The 17,801-nt window shown below is 34.4% G+C and overlaps 1 protein-coding gene across 1 annotated transcript; it reads right to left on the bottom strand.

The window, feature by feature from the left end:
* Positions 1–6,965: 6,965 nt before the first annotated feature.
* On the bottom strand, positions 6,966–16,031 carry LOC145596509 (cationic amino acid transporter 4, vacuolar-like). The gene is made up of 14 exons (XM_081652686.1): positions 15,640–16,031; positions 12,199–12,400; positions 11,968–12,052; positions 11,414–11,548; positions 11,165–11,283; positions 10,981–11,077; positions 10,612–10,784; positions 10,433–10,499; positions 9,768–9,926; positions 9,411–9,672; positions 8,883–8,991; positions 7,894–8,006; positions 7,652–7,727; positions 6,966–7,540 (listed from the first exon to the last, which is right to left on the bottom strand). The coding sequence occupies exons 1-14, from the start codon at positions 15,788–15,790 to the stop codon at positions 7,402–7,404; spliced, it is 1,887 nt and encodes a 628-aa protein (XP_081508812.1). The 5' UTR covers positions 15,791–16,031; the 3' UTR covers positions 6,966–7,401.
* Positions 16,032–17,801: the final 1,770 nt, after the last annotated feature.

The following is a 17,801-nucleotide window of genomic DNA, read 5'->3' as shown; positions in this document are numbered from 1 at the left end:
TTCTGAATGGAACAGAGCAGATTAAATTTCAAGATAGCACAGTAGAGTAGATTTCAGCATGATTACTACTACGTTATGAAATATATATATTTGGGTTAAGTCTTGGCGCATAGCGCCTATTGATTTCTAAGCATATAGGATGGCAATTTTGCAATTAAAAAGTACTATTCATATAACTTATATTTTAGTGGTACATTATACATGTATAATGGTACATTATATGTACCATTAGAGAGTCAGCTTTTTCCAAAAATTGAAACTTAAGGATGGTAAAAAGTACCACTACACTCGTAATAGTCCACAAAACGTACTATTCAGACAAATTATACTTTAATGGTACATTATACATGCATAATGGTACATTATAATGTACCGCTAGAGAGTCAGCTTATTCTAGAAGCAAAAATTGAATCAGCGGAAATTACTTCCTTACCCTCCTATTTACATAACTCGCCTATAGGTGCTATGCGCCCACATTCACTCATATATTTGTGGTAATTGGTATACACTAGACCCTAGTGTAGGTAGGGGTAGTGGGGTACCTACACCCCCCTCTAAACTTATCATTTTACCCACATCCCATAACCCACTAACCTGCAGTAACTACCCACCAAATCATTTTTCTCTCTAAAACCTTCTTCTTCATTTCTCTAGACTTTCTCTCTCATCAAAACAAAAAATCTGAACCAAAATTGCTTCAAAATACTACGAAACTGCTTCAAAATACTTTGAAATTGCTTCAAAATACTGCTAAATTGCTTCAAATGTCTACATTTGCGAAGAAATTCAACAATCGCAAAAACATTCACAGAAAGAGTAAGTAATTTTACTACAATTTTTTGTACGAACCCTAGTTTTTCTATTTTATTTTGAAATTACATGTTCAGAAACATAATCTAACTTGATTAGAACTATTTTATGCAAAAATCATTAAAATGTACTATATTTGTGCTGTTTTTGTAGAACCAAAAAATATGTTTCGAAGTAAAGAGATAAAAAGAATGATGATTCAGAGAAGAATCATGTTCGTTGAACACAACAAGACAGATTTTGAAGAAACGTAAGTATTATTTCAAAAACCTATTTAAACAAGAGTAGAAATTTTTTTTTAAAAAAAAAACAGCGAACAAAAGTCTCAAGTTGTAGATCTAGAACTTTTAAAAAATATTAAAAAGTCTCATGGTATAGATGTTAACATTTCTACGATTTCGAGGTATTATATGAACATATACTGAATTATAATGTTCATTTGTATATTTGAATTTAGGAAAAATACACTTTAATAATCCCAACTATGTACGATTTACCTACAATAATCCCAACTAACGTTTATTCTACAATAATCCCAACTATTGGGTCAGTTTTCCTCCAGCAGTCCCAAAAACCGGTTACCTGTTGAAATGGTAAGCTTTTTTTTTTGGTTTTTTAAATGCCACATGTCAACACATGATTGGCTTAATTTAAAAAAAATTAAAAAAAAAGAAAAAAAATAGCAAAAATAATCCCAGCCACCTTCCTCCTTCAACCACCTTACACCCACCACGAAACATGGCAGCTCCACCCCAATTCTTCTCCCAACACCGCAGCTCCGCCGCCGCCCACCATCGCCTGCCCCTTCCGACCAATCGCAGCCTCACACTGCCGCTCCATGCCTCTACCGCTCCCCTTCCTTCTTCCTCCTCCAATCTCAAAAACCACCAGTCACCCAAAATCGCAAACCCGCCCCACCAACCACCCCTTCACTCCCAAATCCGACCACCGGGAGATCGACCATCCCGAACCCCAGCCCCGTAGCTAACATTCGACCACTGCCTTCAATCTCGCAGATTCAGGCCTTGACGAATTGAAAGCAACGGTGTCGTGAGGAGTGGTTTCCGGCGAGGCGTCGCGGATTCAAGCTCCAATCAGTTCACGGGTTAGGGTTTCGGGCCGATTTGGGGGGCCTTGGGGCTGCTGGTGGTTTCACGGGCAAGGGCGGCTGGTCGTGGGTGCTGCTGGTGCGATTTAGGTGGTGTTTCGGGGGTGCGGCTGGTCGTGGTGTTTCGGGGTGCGACTGATCGTGGTGTTCCGGGGGTGCGGCTGGTCGTGGTTAGGGCTGGAGGTGGTGGTTGGGCGGTAGGAGGTGGAGGTGGTGATTAGGGTTGTCTGGCATTTTTTTTTTTTTTTGGTTTTTTTTTTTTTTTTTTTTTTTTGTATTTTTTTTTGGAACCACTCACATGCTGACACGTGTCAAACAACCTACAATAATAGGTTGTTGACTTTTGTTGACCGGTTTGGGACTGCTGGAAGAAAACTAACCTAATAGTTGGGATTATTGTAGAATAAACGTTAGTTGGGATTATTGTAGGTAAATCGCCCATAGTTGGGATTATTAAAGTGTATTTTTCCTTGAATTTATTCGTGTTTATATTTGACTTTATATGCCTAAATAAAAAATGTTCATTTTTATGATACGTTATGCACATTTATGAAATGCATAAATATTCATTCATTTGAGTTGAGAAACTGACTTATTCATTCTATGAAATCTTTTGATCATTTATGAAATTCATAATGTTCATTTACATATAAAGTAATGTTCATTTTAAAATATATGTTAATATTAGTTCATTTCAGTTTACATATATATATTTATATGCCTAAGTGACGAATGTTCATATCTTTTATACATTATGCACATGTGTAATTGATAATATTCATTTGTATGCATTAAAACTAATATCTTACAACCAATCTAGCTATATTGTAGTGATGTCCAAAGTTACACATATGATATAAATTTGCACATGGAATTGAAGAATATGTATTTGTTTTGGAGAAGATAAAATGGCTTAGCAACGCTGATTATACAAACTGCGGAGTATATATTATGAAGCATATAGAAACCTTCACTACTAAACTTAATGAGAGTTAGATTTGTGATTTGAAACCAAACAGTGCAAAAGTGATAAATGTTCAATAATGTAAGATATATTGTTCATTTATAAAGCAGTGTATATAATAATTAACATTTGTTAATTCATTTTGTTCAACAGGTGGACCAAATTAGGAAGCAAGGATGCGGAACTTATACTATTTGAAGAAAAACACTAATTCTAGGTTAAATAGAAGATAAGAAAGAAAGTTTGCAAAGGAATGGTACATGTTTTATGTTCATTTATGAATGTGTATATGTTCATTTATTATATATAGTTTTATAGATGTTTTTTTTGGAGGAAAATAGACTTATAGATTTTATTTGTTAAAAAAATTATTGTAATTGATATTTCATTTTAATCTTTATTTGTATGAAAATATATATATATATATTTTTTAGGTTTTATAAATTAGTTGTTGGTTCTTTACTTTTGTTCATTTTCAAATTGATAAATAATCATTTACATATGTTGAATTTTAAAAAAACAATATAATATACTAAAAAAGTACTATATAGAAATAATAAATTCTTATGTCTTTAACACTTGAAGAACTTTGAACAAGAGCACCTTGATCATTTATTGGAACCGTGGGAAGAATAACTTAAATATTTGTTGATTGAACATTTCTGGAATGGGGTTTGAACATTTCTGGGTTGAAGTTTGAACAATCCTGAGTTGAAGTTTGAACAATGCCAAGAACTATGGGTGGAACAAAATAACCAGTTTGAGATTTTGTAGACGTACTAGTATGAATTGGAACTCTTAGATTAATTTGAGCATTAGTTTTAACACCAACAACACCTTTATATTTGTAGAAACGTTAGAACGAGCTTGAACAACGAAAACACCTTCAACAACATTTAAATCCTTCGCCTGCAAAAAAAAAAAGTTGATTGATGATCAATATTAAATCAATAAATGTTCAATTACAAATACTTATATACACATATTAGAAAACAAAACCTTAGCAAAAGATGAAATATCTAAATTATCAGATATGCTGGATTGAAGAGTGCTTTCAATATAAGCCTACACTTATCATAACACTATTATTCCTACACCTATCATCTTTATAACTCTCACTACAACAAACAAATAATAAAAAATGAATTGTCTTTTCTCCTCTTACTCTTCCCATTTCGAATTCCAAATTCGTTCCTAAAAGCATGTCCGTTATACATTTCAAAAGCTTCTTCTTCAGATTTAAATTGTTAATTCAAACTTAGCTGCTTCTTCATCAACAATATCACCCTTTCTTTTTTTTTTTTTTTTTTTTTTTTTTTTTCTATTGCACACATTATTAATACACAATTATAAGTGAACATAAAGGGTTTCAAAAATGATCAATAGTTAATACATAAAATGTTCAATAACGAAACTGCACATGTTCAATTTGAAAAATTTAAATGCATAATATTATCATGAAAAAAATTGTAAAAACAAATGATCAATATGACATTGAAAATGAACATAAAATGTTCATCGTCATCACAACAGAGTATTAACAATCCAAAAATGTTCATCATCATCATAATCAAAATATCAAAATTGAAGCAATGAAAACATATAACACATACATTGAAGCAACAGAATCGAGTACAAAATTATGTAGAAATAAACAGAGCATCCACATAACACGGTATTGATAATCAAAAAGTACAAAATTATGATCATACATTGTTGAACAAACGAATCAATCAATCGAACTTCAGATGAAAACACACTTTCGAAATCACGATCGAAATCGGCAGAGGAAGAATTAGACATTGATGATCAACAACGATTATCAAAATCGTAAAAAATAAACTGGAAAATTAGTATAAAAATCAAATGAAGAAGATGAATTGAGCAGAGAGAATGAAGGTACTACAATCAATTGAGGAGAGAGAAAATATATGGTTTATAATCATATATATACATACCTTGAATGATAAGAAAGGAAGGAATTAAAAAATAAAAAATAAAAAAAGAATCAAAGTTGTTCGTGAGTACTACCCATATTAGCTACAAAACGATGTAGTTTTGGGGGGGGGGGGGGGTGGGGGGAGGAGGGGTAGGTAGAACATCCTACACTAGGGTGTAGGGTAAAATTTTCATATTTGTGGATGTTGGGTATCATACATATGACCCAATTCTTGAGAAGCCCACCTTCATATTGATATATCGGTGATAATCAACCTTCTTGATTACTCTTGATTTCTCTATAAATTGCCACTTGCAACTTTATCTAGAGGTTCTTACTATCACCGCCATTTTGTCCACCGACTCCAAAAAACTATAAATAGTTGGAGTGTAGCTCATTTCCACCAATCCAACAAAAATATAAACTTTGTCACTCCACATACAATTCCATACTACCCATCCTGAGTACTAAACTAATAACCTTATTATACTTCCTCCTTGTATAATTTCACTATTTATTTTTCATACTCCCTAGTGAGTTTTATTTGTGAGAGTTATATATTGTAATATTTCTCACCCTAATACATTAAGGTCTTTATACTCTCATTTTAATATAGTGGATTTATTTTCACTGAGCTTGTTGGGTGTTATTTTTAGCTCTTTATACAATTCTATCATCATGGATCTTGAGAATTTGGATGTTAAAATTGATGATGAGGATAAGGCTGTGTTATTAATTGTATCCTTACCTCCCTCTTACAAACACTTCAAGGAAATTATGTTATATGGTTCCAGGGAAACTATTTCTTTTGAGGATGTAAAATCACACTTACTCTCAAAAGAAAATTTTGACCTTGAAGTGCGTGAATAATGAAGATAAAGCCGAAGGGCTTAATGTAAGAGGGAGATCTCATGAAAGAGGTAACACACATAAAAAGAAATTTCAATCTAAATCCAGGGGACGTAAATCTAATGTCACCTGCCGCTACTGTAAGAAACTGGGGCATGATGTTTCTGAATGTTTTAAATTAAAAAAATAAAAAGGAAAAAGAAGAAAAATATAAACAGACTTAAAAATAGGCCGAAGCTAGTTTTATTGAAACTGACTCGAAAGGTGACTCAATGTTACTTGTAATTTCTGAAAAGAAGGGCTTTAATGAATGGATTCTTAATACCGGTTGCACCTATCGTATGTGTCCTCATAGGGACTGGTTTACCACATATGATTCTGTTGATTGTGGTATTGTCTTAATGGGAAACGATGTTTCCTGTAAACATAGGTTCAATCAAAATCAAGAGTCATGACGGCATTGTCAGGACATTGACTAAGGTTCGTTATATTCTTGATTCAAAACACAATCAGATCTCACTGGGTACTCTTGCGTCTCTTGGATATAAATTCTCGGCTGAAGGTGGAGTTTTGAAGGTCACCAAAGGAGCCCTCGTTGTCATGAAAGCCACAAGAAGTGGCAGTTTGTATGTAAGTTTAGCTGTCGTCTCATCATCATTTTCTTATTCTAATCTTACTCAATTTTGGCATAAACGCCTCGGCCTTATGAGTGAAAAAGGAATGGATATCCTGAGCAAACGTGGACTTCTCGGGAATGGCTAACAAACAAAAAAAAAACAATGTATGATTTTTATCTAAAAATCCGAAAATATTAACCGGAAAAGGGATTGAGATAGAAAAGTAAGAAAACACTGAAAACTGATGGAAAATATTTATGTTGCAATGAGAGCGTCGGTGAGTGAGTTTGATTGGCAATACTTAGTGATCATATTAAAGGAGAGATTATTTAATAAAAATCACTTTCTTAATTAATAAAACCTAATTTCTAATAATCTTAATCTAAATAAGTATATAATTTGAATAAGTGTATATTTTAAAACTCTACAGAATTAAACAAGTGTATGTAACTCGTAAGTATCAACTTTAGGATCCTAGTTGGGCATAAAATTGAGTCATCAAAACAATTTCACTTTTAATTTTTTTTTTATTTTTTTTTTTTTTGTTGTTGCATCATTTTATAAAAACAAAAAATGAAAAACTATGTGATGTGAAAGATAGAAAGAATTTATTAACGGAAAAAAAAAAAGTAATCTATCTAATTTAAAACTTCAATATTTCCACATTTCCATTCAAAATTGTTCAAAAAATAAATTAATGAATAAATATAATAATAAAATCTTGGTCCTATACCAAATACAATATCTTCAATTGGATAAAACACTATCTATAGTATCTGATTTACTATAAAATAGCATGTACATTGTATACCTATTGTCTTGTTGAACATGGTTTCCTATGCCATAGAGATTTCTTGAATGGGGATGTAGGTTGTTCTAAAGACTAAGAACACCCTTGGTAACAAATATTGTATACATTTGACTGTACAAGTCGATATACATTATTGCCTATGATTTTTCCAAATATATATGCACATGATAGCAACAAATCGACAGGCAGTGGTTCTCCCACCCCAGCAACAATGAAATGAAATTCACCGGAGAAATTCAGGAAAATTCTTTGTGACAGTGTGGCCACTGGCCAATAGACAGGATGAAACTAAGAATAATTTGATTAGGGGGAGTATACATCTTCGGTATGAGTAATTGGCACATATGATGCTTCCAACAGTAAGCTGTGTGTTCGGCCATAGAAGAGGTAAACTAAAGCTCCTAGAAGCAGCCATACTGAAACACGAATCCAAGTCCCGATGCTGCCAAAAGTGAAATCAAAGTCAGTTCCCTTATAAGCATCTGAAGGAAACCAATGATGATTTGCCATAACTAAGCTATATTGTGAACATCAAATTGATCAGAAGACTCACCCAAGATTTATAAGAAGGTATGTATTCAAAAGCATACAGGCAGCTGGCAGGTATGGAACAAATGGGCATATAAAACCTGAAGACAGGAAATACAAAATTCATGGGAAAAAAAGAACTTACAATTGTCAGATGAAAAAAAAAAGAAAAAAATATCATGAAATAGATCAAGCTCTAAAGTTCACTTTTAATATTGCTAGGCCTAGCAGGGTCAGAGATGTCGTGATAGGACATTTGTGGTTTACCTCCTGTGTGTCCGAATACGCCTGCTGCATCATCTTGACCTAGGAATACAAGGCCGGTTGTTCCTGCCAAAAACATAGCACCACCAATTCCACAAAGTGTGATGCGAGAGGAGCTGGCAGTACATAAACAAAGAATTACATCACAGACATAAGATAATAAATCATGTGGCATAAGAAAGATCCTTCACCATAACACAGAACTTCTAAACCATAATTAGCCCTCTTTTTTCAGTACTCGACACAATTTATCTCCTACACCATTCCCATTATTAACAGAACATAGTAAAGGGAACTCTAAATTGCTACATTTAAACTTTGAGACTAGATCAATAAATTGACAAACGTATCTTAAATATAACAGCATAGATTCAGTAACTCATTGAAAAAATTAGTAGGATAGCATCAACCATCATGTACCAGCTTGTGAATGGCCAAAGGAATTACTCACTTTGTCCTAAGTTAATCTTCTTGTTTGCTATTATGTATAAATATTTATAAAAAATGGTTAAATGTAAAATAAAATAAAATAGAATAAAAGTCAAAAGTGAATGGAGAAAAAGTTTTATAAAAGTGATGAATTGGAGATAGAAAAAAGATAAATTTGACGGAAAGAGAAAAGAAAATTTTACGAAGTATTCATAACTATCATAAGGAAAACAAGAAGATTAAAATGTAAAATGGGACTCCTAAAACAGAAAACAAGATCGTAATGAAAGCAAATGGATATTAAAAAAAAGGTTTTATGATGACAATAAATGCAAGATGAAAGATAAAATTTCTTTGTCTGCAGGAGCTACACAAAATTACATATCCATCGTTCAACAGCCAAGCTGATTACTCTCTGTCCTTGCCTCTTTCGTACAAAGTATTACTTAAAATGACATACTTAAAAACATCTTAAGTATACTAGCTTAAAAGGCATATGCTTCCCCATCAATTCAAAAAAAAAATAAAAAATAAATATATAATCAATTTTAAAAACGAAATACCTGGGAAGGAATGTTGCTGAAGCCGAAGATGTAAACACAATGACACCTATGCAAATAATAGTTAACAACCATGCAGCCAATTGTCGTCTTCTCTGCCCCTTTTGGTTGTCTGCTAGTACAATAAATTCAAAATATCTTTAGGAAGAATGTGAAAGTGAATTGGTCAAACATGCCTACATTTGCTTCATGAGCCTACTATAACCTCAACCAATAGGACTAACACAGCCAAAGCAAAGTATACAATGCAACTTAGAGGTTCATTTATACAGCTTCCTCTGTAGCTTCACATGAAAAAAAAGCAAGGCTTTTCATATGGATCTTATTTGTTGGTTTTTCTCCTAACTAGCACTAGTGGAAAAACAGATCATACAAAATGTGTTGTTCTTTGTGCTCAATTGTCAGGAAAGGCACCTCAACAAGCACACACACAAATAAAGGGAAAAGAAAGAACTTGACATGGAAAGCAAACTCAAGTAGAAAACTGAGCAATACACTTGAAAGCACTGCCTCCTGTAGTATTGTTATTACCTAAATTTGGTTCTTGGTCAACAGATGCTCCATGACATGGGTCTCTTTTCAATATTAAGCCTCGACAATCATCCCCCGATGAATTAAAAGGATCTTTGACAACTGCCTCATCAGCTCCCTGCATATTCTGACCATAGCCACCAGAAGAAGAAGAAGATTCACCAACCGATGCTAGGGGATGTACTTCAATTGGTGGAACATATCTGATCACTAGTACCGATAATGCAACTGAAGTGAATGCGAGCAATGTACCCACACTGACCTGCATTCAAAAATCAACATGTGCTCACGAGCCCAAATTATAATTCACCACAGGAAGCATTCACATCTTTAAATTGCCTTGTAATATAAACATACCATTCCAGCCAACTCATCCACGTCCATACAGAATGCAATTACAGCAGCAAGAATACCAACTGCAATCGTTCCCTTCACCGGAACTTGGGTCCGTTTATCAATAACAGAAAAGAAGGATGGTAACAAGCCATCTCTAGCCATGGCCATCAGAATTCGAGACTGGACAGATTAGCACAATAACTAATTAGCATAGTAAAGATAATTCTGCTTAACTTAAGAGTCATTTCGAGAAATGACCCTGACATCTAAGCCATTTCCTTAAGTTATATTGAATTAGATAGAAAATTGATACATTGATTTAGATAGAAAATTTGACATCATTTATAACCATCGGCTGCTTAAAGTTCCACCAGCTTCTCTCATCATCATCTTCTTATATTTCTCCTCATCTTCATTTGATCCCACCGTCCTCTCTTCTCAGCCGCCAACACCCCCATTACAACCATCACCCACAAACATTTCCTTGGCTCCGGAGTCGGGTCGTGTAAGCTTGGAGTTGGGATTTTTATTTACTGGTTGGGGCATTACCATTTCAATTGAAAATTGCATGACCAATTGACCTTAAACAATTTTTTCTTCTACATAGTATTATAAATGGTTATACTTTAAAAAAAAAAACTATAGAAGGATAACGAAATAAGACTTAGTTGTAATCAAATGCATACCTGAGGAAGAAGAGACCCCATCAATGATGCAAGCAAGGCCATAACTGCTCCTGTTGTCACTATTAAACTGCAGTTGACAACCAAAAAACAAACCAAGTCAATCCCCATTCACAGTTATTATTCTCAGGATATTATAAATGAATGTCATAACATAGACAACAAAGGGATATAAAACTTACGCTGCCCATTCTACGCCATACACAGAGAATGCAGATGAAATCGGGGTGTCCTTATCCAAATCATAATAAGGAACTAGACCGACAATAATAAAAGAAAGAATCATATAAAGTATACAACTCAAGAATAACGAGATCCCTATTCCCAAGGGTAAGTCTTTCTTCGGATTTTTAACCTGCACCACCAATATCCAAGGAATTCAAAAAATAATAATAATACAATATATACTATATGTATAGTTATATAACGGTCAATCATAGCCTGTTGAACAAATCAAAAGGTGTAATTTCAGCCTACCACTTTTCATATACTTGAATCCTCTAAAACATTCAAATCAAAAGTATTTAAAAATTAGAAGTACTATCTATTACCTCCTCGGCAGTGGCAGTAACCGAATCAAACCCAATATATGAAAAGAATACAGTTGCAGATCCGCCAAGCACTCCGTTTATACCAAAAGGTAAGTATCTAAATTAGACAAAGAGCTCAAAATTAACAACTGATTTAGTTTAGAAATCACATTTTTTATAACATTCTCATAAGGAAGCTACTTACCCATTCGAAAGTTCATATCCCACCCATCCATTCTTGAAGGCGAGGTACCCACCAGCCACAATAACAAAAAGTAGTGCACAAACATTTATAGATGTAACAATAGTCTGAACCAAGGTACTCTGGAACCAAAAAGAAAGAAAAAAAAAAACACCCACATTATTACTGAAAGAAATTAATGATCCTTAAATTTTGGGTTCTAAAAGAAAATTAGACAAAGCTGCTGATTGTCTGAAATAGTTTTACACATACTTCCTTTATTCCAGTGCACAAGAGTATTGTGGCTATGATGACCAAGGCTGCAGCACATGGATCAACTACAATGCCAAATATTGTATGACGTGCAAGGAATACTGGCAGATTCCCCTCTCCTCCAAAATATAAGGCCTGAAACCATAGCAAAACCTAGTATAAGAAAGCAACAGTATGCTTTCTACGTCTGGTGGAAGCAAGTCATCCTGCCTTCTTACTTTTTCTCCCAATATGTAGAAAATAAAAGTCTATGGAGCCTATATTAATAAAAGAGGCATATTTCTTTAACTTATTCCCATCAATCCATCATTGCTTAAATTGTTGATATGAGTCCCTAGATGTTCTAGCACTGAAAATTCAGTACAAATACCAAATGATAGCAATTTCTGCAGGCTCTAACTCCTTGAATCTTGAAATATGACTGGATGTCTCAGTGACTAATAACCTAAATATTTTACTACTAAAATGGAAACAATGCTTGTTTGGTGTGCAGTAATGCAAACCAACATAACTTAGACATAATTCACATAAACATGAAGAAAACAATGCAATACCAAATTTGGGGAAACGCCACGAGCAACAACTGAAGCACCAATGGCATACTCCAGTGTCAGACCCCAACCAATTATCCAAGCAACACTGCAATCAATTATAAAATATACCAGTTGACAGTCACATATGTAGAATAGCAAGATCTAACACATTAAAAAGGAAGGGTTCATCAAAAAGCACATAGCCAAAGCATCTCAGGCCTTATAATTATTATCAGACAAATAATGACTTACCCTTCCCCAATACATAAGTATGAATAATGGTAAGCACTTCCAGCTGAAGGGCAACGGCAGGAAAGCTCTGTGTAGCAAAGTGCAGACAAGGCAGCCGCTATCCCAGCTATCAAGAAAGCAATAGGAAGGGCAGGGCCTGTCTGTTCTCTAGCAACAGTTCCAATGAGGATATAAACCCCAGCACCAATAGTGGTTCCAACACCTGCAGCACATACAAATTAAATGTAAATCAGCATCTAAGAATTTAAATTACTACTGAATACTTCAGAAAGAGAGAGAGAGAGAGAGGTGAAAATAAATATCCAGATACATTTACGTTACTCATACTCTTCACTTTACCTCAAATATTCATGTTGGATCCTAAACATTCGGAAATGGGTAGAACACTTAGACCTTTCATTTTCGATCCTAATCATAAAATGTTTCCACAAAAAGCTGAGTCGGACATGGGTACTTGAGTTCTGGCAACTTAGTAGATAAACAAACCTCTTGTTATCATAGTCTAAAAAGACATCTAAGTGTCTCTTTTGTAGGCGATATATTTTGGAAGAAGACTTCATCTAATAATGGAAATATGAGTAGAAGTGAGCTCTAAACAAAGGAACTCACCACTAGCTAACAACATTATCAGCTACAGCTAGCTATGGGCTAGTTCATACAGGCTTGGCCATAGTTCAGACAGGCTTGGCCATAGTTCAGACTTCAGACTGGTATGTGCCACAAAGTCCCCAAAAGTTGGCATGTCATGGATAAGGCAGTGGGCCAAGGCTAGTCCTGGCCAAAAATAAACTGGCCGTGGACCTTGTTTATGCCGGGCATATGCACATTAGCTTCTTCAGTAAAACAGATTTACATTTGTAATCAAGTTTAGCCAGGCAAGGCCTATTGTGCATTGATCTGGTTCAGGCTGAAAAAATTGAGCTCACACTTGCGAACCACCGCACCAAGACTGAACTTGTGCCATATCTCATATCTAAGCTGATTCAGTATCAGGCCTAAATTACTAATTTAGACAGAATGAGTGACCCCGTGAAGAATTTCTAGCTTCTTCTGGAATCATATTTAATTTGAATAACTGCTTCAACTATGCTAGGCCTATTGTGCATTGGTCTTGTTCACACTAAATTATCAACCTCGAGCCTGTGAACCACCCCACCCTAAGACTGAACCTGTTCCATATCTAAGCCGATTCAGTACCAAGCTTAATTCCGACCCAGTCACAAAATTTATAGCTTCTTCTGAAATAGACCCACTTTAAAAACCTGTTATAACTAGTCAAGACCTATTGTGCATGTGTCTGGCTCAGGTCAAAAAGATTGACCTAGAGCCTGAGAGCTACCAAACCTAAGACTGATCCTGCGCCATACCTAAGGTATTCAGTACCAGGGTTAATCCAGACAGAATTTGAAGAGCCAGTCACGAATATGCCATTTGGCTTAACTCTATACACCAACATTGTGCTATTGCTTATTAACAGGATACAATTTGTGGCATGATTAGGGATGTTGAATGAACATAGCCTCTCCATTTGATCTTGATCCATAGCTGATCGACCATCCATTACTTTATAATAAGAGAGAAGCACAATCTACTTCACAAGCAATCTTGATCTGGTATATTATAATTTTTTTTTTTAAAAAAAATCCCTAAATTGTTTGGCTCCATTTAAGTAAAAATGGAACTCAATGCTCAAAAAGATATAAGTGATACATCTTTATGTTTCAATTAAGGAATCAGCTAAGCTTTAGTGCTTAGTAGCAAAGGAGTCATTCACTTCAACTCCCTCCTTTCTTCATGCCTTAGCTTTCAAAGTTTGAGTAATTGTTCTTTCCTAAATGCAGATATAAGTTGCATAGAACAAATTAAGGTCAAACACTCACACTAACATGTAACAAATACTCCATTCCTAAAAGAGCAAAAGAAGTAGGAACCGACACACTCTTAGGTAAGCAGATTGCCATGTTACGATGGAACATGGTACACATTAATGTTCAAGTTCCAGGGACAAAAAACATCCATATAATGTAGCTTTGGTTTAGCATGGAACTTGCACTTCCAAAGTCAGCTTCGACACAAGTATACAGCCAAACATCATTCTCAATTATTACATTATTCTCATGTAGCTTTTTAGTTCCCTTAAATATAGAACAGCGTAAAGAAAGTGAAGGGCAGGAAGTAAGATAGTAAAAAGCTCATCTTATATCAATCAAGTCACATATACTGCAAGGAACTGACATGATTACAGAACTAATATTGACAGAAAAACAGAACAAAAATGGTGATTATATTGATAATATGAGAAGTACACTAGATTGAATGATAATTCCACTTTTGAGAGGTGGATTCTCTCCCAAATATGAGCTTTTGAGAGGCTCACTCTCTCCCCATGATAAACCACTGAATATTCAACATGTCCTTATTCTTTCTAATGAGGCCTATTTATAGAAAATTCCTCCTAACAAACCTCTAGCTTATTCCCCAAGTTACTACTAAAAGATTATGACTAACATGCCCTTCCCCCAAATGTTTTGCATATACATATATACATATATTATACTCCGTATATACTGAAGAGTTGACACTTGACAGACAAATAAGAGCTGCAGAAATCAAGACTCAAAAGCCCAACCACTGGTTCTTTGAGACAACACAGGCTGACTTTCCTGGCCTAATAGCACTTGTACTTAGGACTCGGCTTGAACCATATTTATCAAGCCAACAGCAGGATGATAGGCACCAAAGAACATGCAGGGAAAGACAACAGACTGGAGATGGGAACAGCTAGAGTTACAGTTTTTTTGGCTAAAACAATCAGGCATATGGTGAACCTACCTACTACCTAGCATGTTTTTATTAAGTTACCAAAAAAAACTGAAAATAAATTAATAAATCCTGGCAACTAGTGCTAACAAAAGCCAATCTTGACTTTTAAACCTAAAACAGAAACATGATGTTCGACACTGACAACAATCTAATTTCAATTAAATTTTTATCTAATTTCCATTTTTTACCCATGGATACTTCATAAATACATTCATTCAAACCCTGAGTTGTTTATCAAATTATCAGTAAACGAGAAACCCAGGTTCTATGATGTATCATAACATCATATTTCAGGAAATTATGAGTGGATTTTCATGTTAATCCAGCATCAAATTTCTTCAATATTAAAACCAATTTTGCATTCCTTCAAAAGTTCAAAAATTCCTTCATACCAATCTATGAATAATTCTCAAACATAAATGATTCCACTTTGCCAATAACTTTAATTCATGCCAAAAACTTCTCAAACATATATGATTTCACTTTGCCCATAACATTGATGCAGAAACAGCACAGTAACATAAGCATGGCATTAATATCTTAGCACAATAAACAAAAATTGATTAATTTAAACACAACAAAAAACAAATTTCAAAAGCAAACAAAGGAAAAATATACCAATTCCAACAAGATCAAGAACATTTAATCTCTTTGCCAATTGTTGATGACCATTATTATTGTTGAGATTTTCAGAGTCCACTTGCTTTCTTCTTCTTAAACCTCTGAAACCCATTAAACATTGTCCTCCATATTCATTCATCACACCCATCAATTAAAAAACAAAAATTTAATCAACCCACAAATCGGATTGTTTCACGTTCACCAAATTGGGTTTTTTTTTTTTAATTTTTGTTCTTGAGTTTTCAGAATGACAAACATGTCAAAGTGAAGAATCCAATTCTGGGTATAAAAATGAATAAATTTGACAAATTTTACAATTGCAAAGTAAGCTATTTGTGGGAATTAATTTGTAACAAAAACCCATCAATCAATTTGAGATTTATTAAATTAAGAGCATACACAATGGTTGCCCAACCCCATCTTGGTTATTGATTATTTTATTATTTTATCCATCTTCCACCTCACTTATAACCACTCTTATAGCCATTTAATAACCAATGTATGCCAATAGTTAACCATAATATTTTGGTTATACATTTTCTCTCTCCTACTTTTACCCAACCCCACCACACAATTTATTACTTAAATTCTATTATTATTAAATAATGCATTTGGTAATAATCATTCAAAATTAATAATTATTTATTAGCATACATTAATTAGATAAAATCTCAAAAATTTAAAAATAATGCAATTTTGATATTAATTAGTACGTAATTAGTCGTTAATTAAGACACAAACAATAATTGTAACCCTACTACATTCCACAATAATAAAAATCATACATATATATTCTATCAAATGACAAAAGTCTTTGAAAGATAATAACGAACCGCGAACAAGTACAAACACAATGATATAATATTGCGATTACACATCTATTAATGCATATTATTGTCCCTACTTTGAACACCGAATTTGAGCCACATATGTTCAACTAAGTCTTTATTCAATGCTTTATGCATAGCTTCATCACGAACACGTGCTCTATTAGACATGTAAGTTTCCAAACTTGCAATTCGGTTGTTGCTATTTTGGAGCTGAAAAGGCTCTTCATTATTTTCATTACTTGAAGACGCATTTGTAGCTTGATCATATTCATTTGGATCGTAATACGTTTTATATGTATCTCTTTCATCCTCAACAATCATATTGTGCATAATAATACACGCTATCATTATTTTTCCTAACATTGATGCGTCACGAGCTAGCGCTGGATTCCGTATTATTGCAAAACGAGCTTGTAATACTCCAAAAGCACGCTTAACATCCTTTCGTTTAGCTTCTTGTACTTTGGCAAATAGACCTTCTTTTTCATTTTGTGGTAGTGATATTGTAGGAATGAATGCCGCCCATTTAGGATATATACCATCAGTGAGATAATATCCCATATTGTATGTGCGACCATTCACAACATAGTTAATAGAGGGTGCACAACCTTCAAAAACATCATTAAACAATGGGGATCTATCAAGAACATTAATATCATTACGACTACCTGGTGTCCCAAAAAAGGCATGCCAGATCCAAAGATCATATGATGCCACAGCTTCCAAGATTAATGTGGGTTTACCTGGTCTTCCAGAAAACATACCTTTTAATCGAAGTGGACAGTTTTTCCACCTCCAATGCATACAATCAATAGAACCTAACATGCCAGGAAATCCACGACGTTCACCAATCCTTAGTAGTCTTACTAGATCTTCTTCATTGGGCTTTCGAAGGTATTCATCACTAAAGTAAGAGACTATTCCTTCCACAAAATGCTGAAATGAATCTCTTGCAAGAGATGCACTAATCCGAATGTAGTCATCCACAGAATCAGCGGAGGTGCCATAAGCTATTAGTCTCATAGCCGCGGTGCATTTTTGTAATGCAGAGGCACCAAATCTTCCTGTAGCATCTTGTCTTTGCTGGAAGAAGGGATAACGTTCTTCTAAAGTTTGCTTAATTCGGAGAAATATATGTTTTTTCATGCGAAATCTCCGACGGAATAATTGTGGAGGGAACACAGGATGGTCGGTAAAGTAGTCATTCCATAAACGACTGTGTCCATCCTCACGATCCCTTGGAACGGGAACCCTTGGTGGCCTTGGCACTTGATTAAACATTTGATATACTTCAACTGGATTGGACATAAAACTTCATCCATCATTCGA

Source organism: Chenopodium album, chromosome 20 (assembly GCF_948465745.1).
Source record: "Chenopodium album chromosome 20, dcCheAlbu1.1, whole genome shotgun sequence".
In the NCBI taxonomy this organism is placed as follows: domain Eukaryota; kingdom Viridiplantae; phylum Streptophyta; class Magnoliopsida; order Caryophyllales; family Amaranthaceae; genus Chenopodium; species Chenopodium album.
The sequence above is the reverse complement of the archived record's forward strand: the minus strand, read 5'-3'. Positions and strand labels throughout refer to the sequence as shown.

Coding starts and splice junctions, on each gene's coding strand:
- LOC145596509 (XM_081652686.1), bottom strand. CDS start 15,790: ATGGGTGTGATGAATGAATATGGAGGACAATGTTTAATGGGTTTCAGA. Junction 12,053..12,198: donor TACTTATGTATTGGGGAAGG/GTAAGTCATTAT, acceptor AATTGATTGCAG/TGTTGCTTGGATAATTGGTT. Junction 8,992..9,410: donor TGACCAAGAACCAAATTTAG/GTAATAACAATA, acceptor TTGTACTAGCAG/ACAACCAAAAGGGGCAGAGA.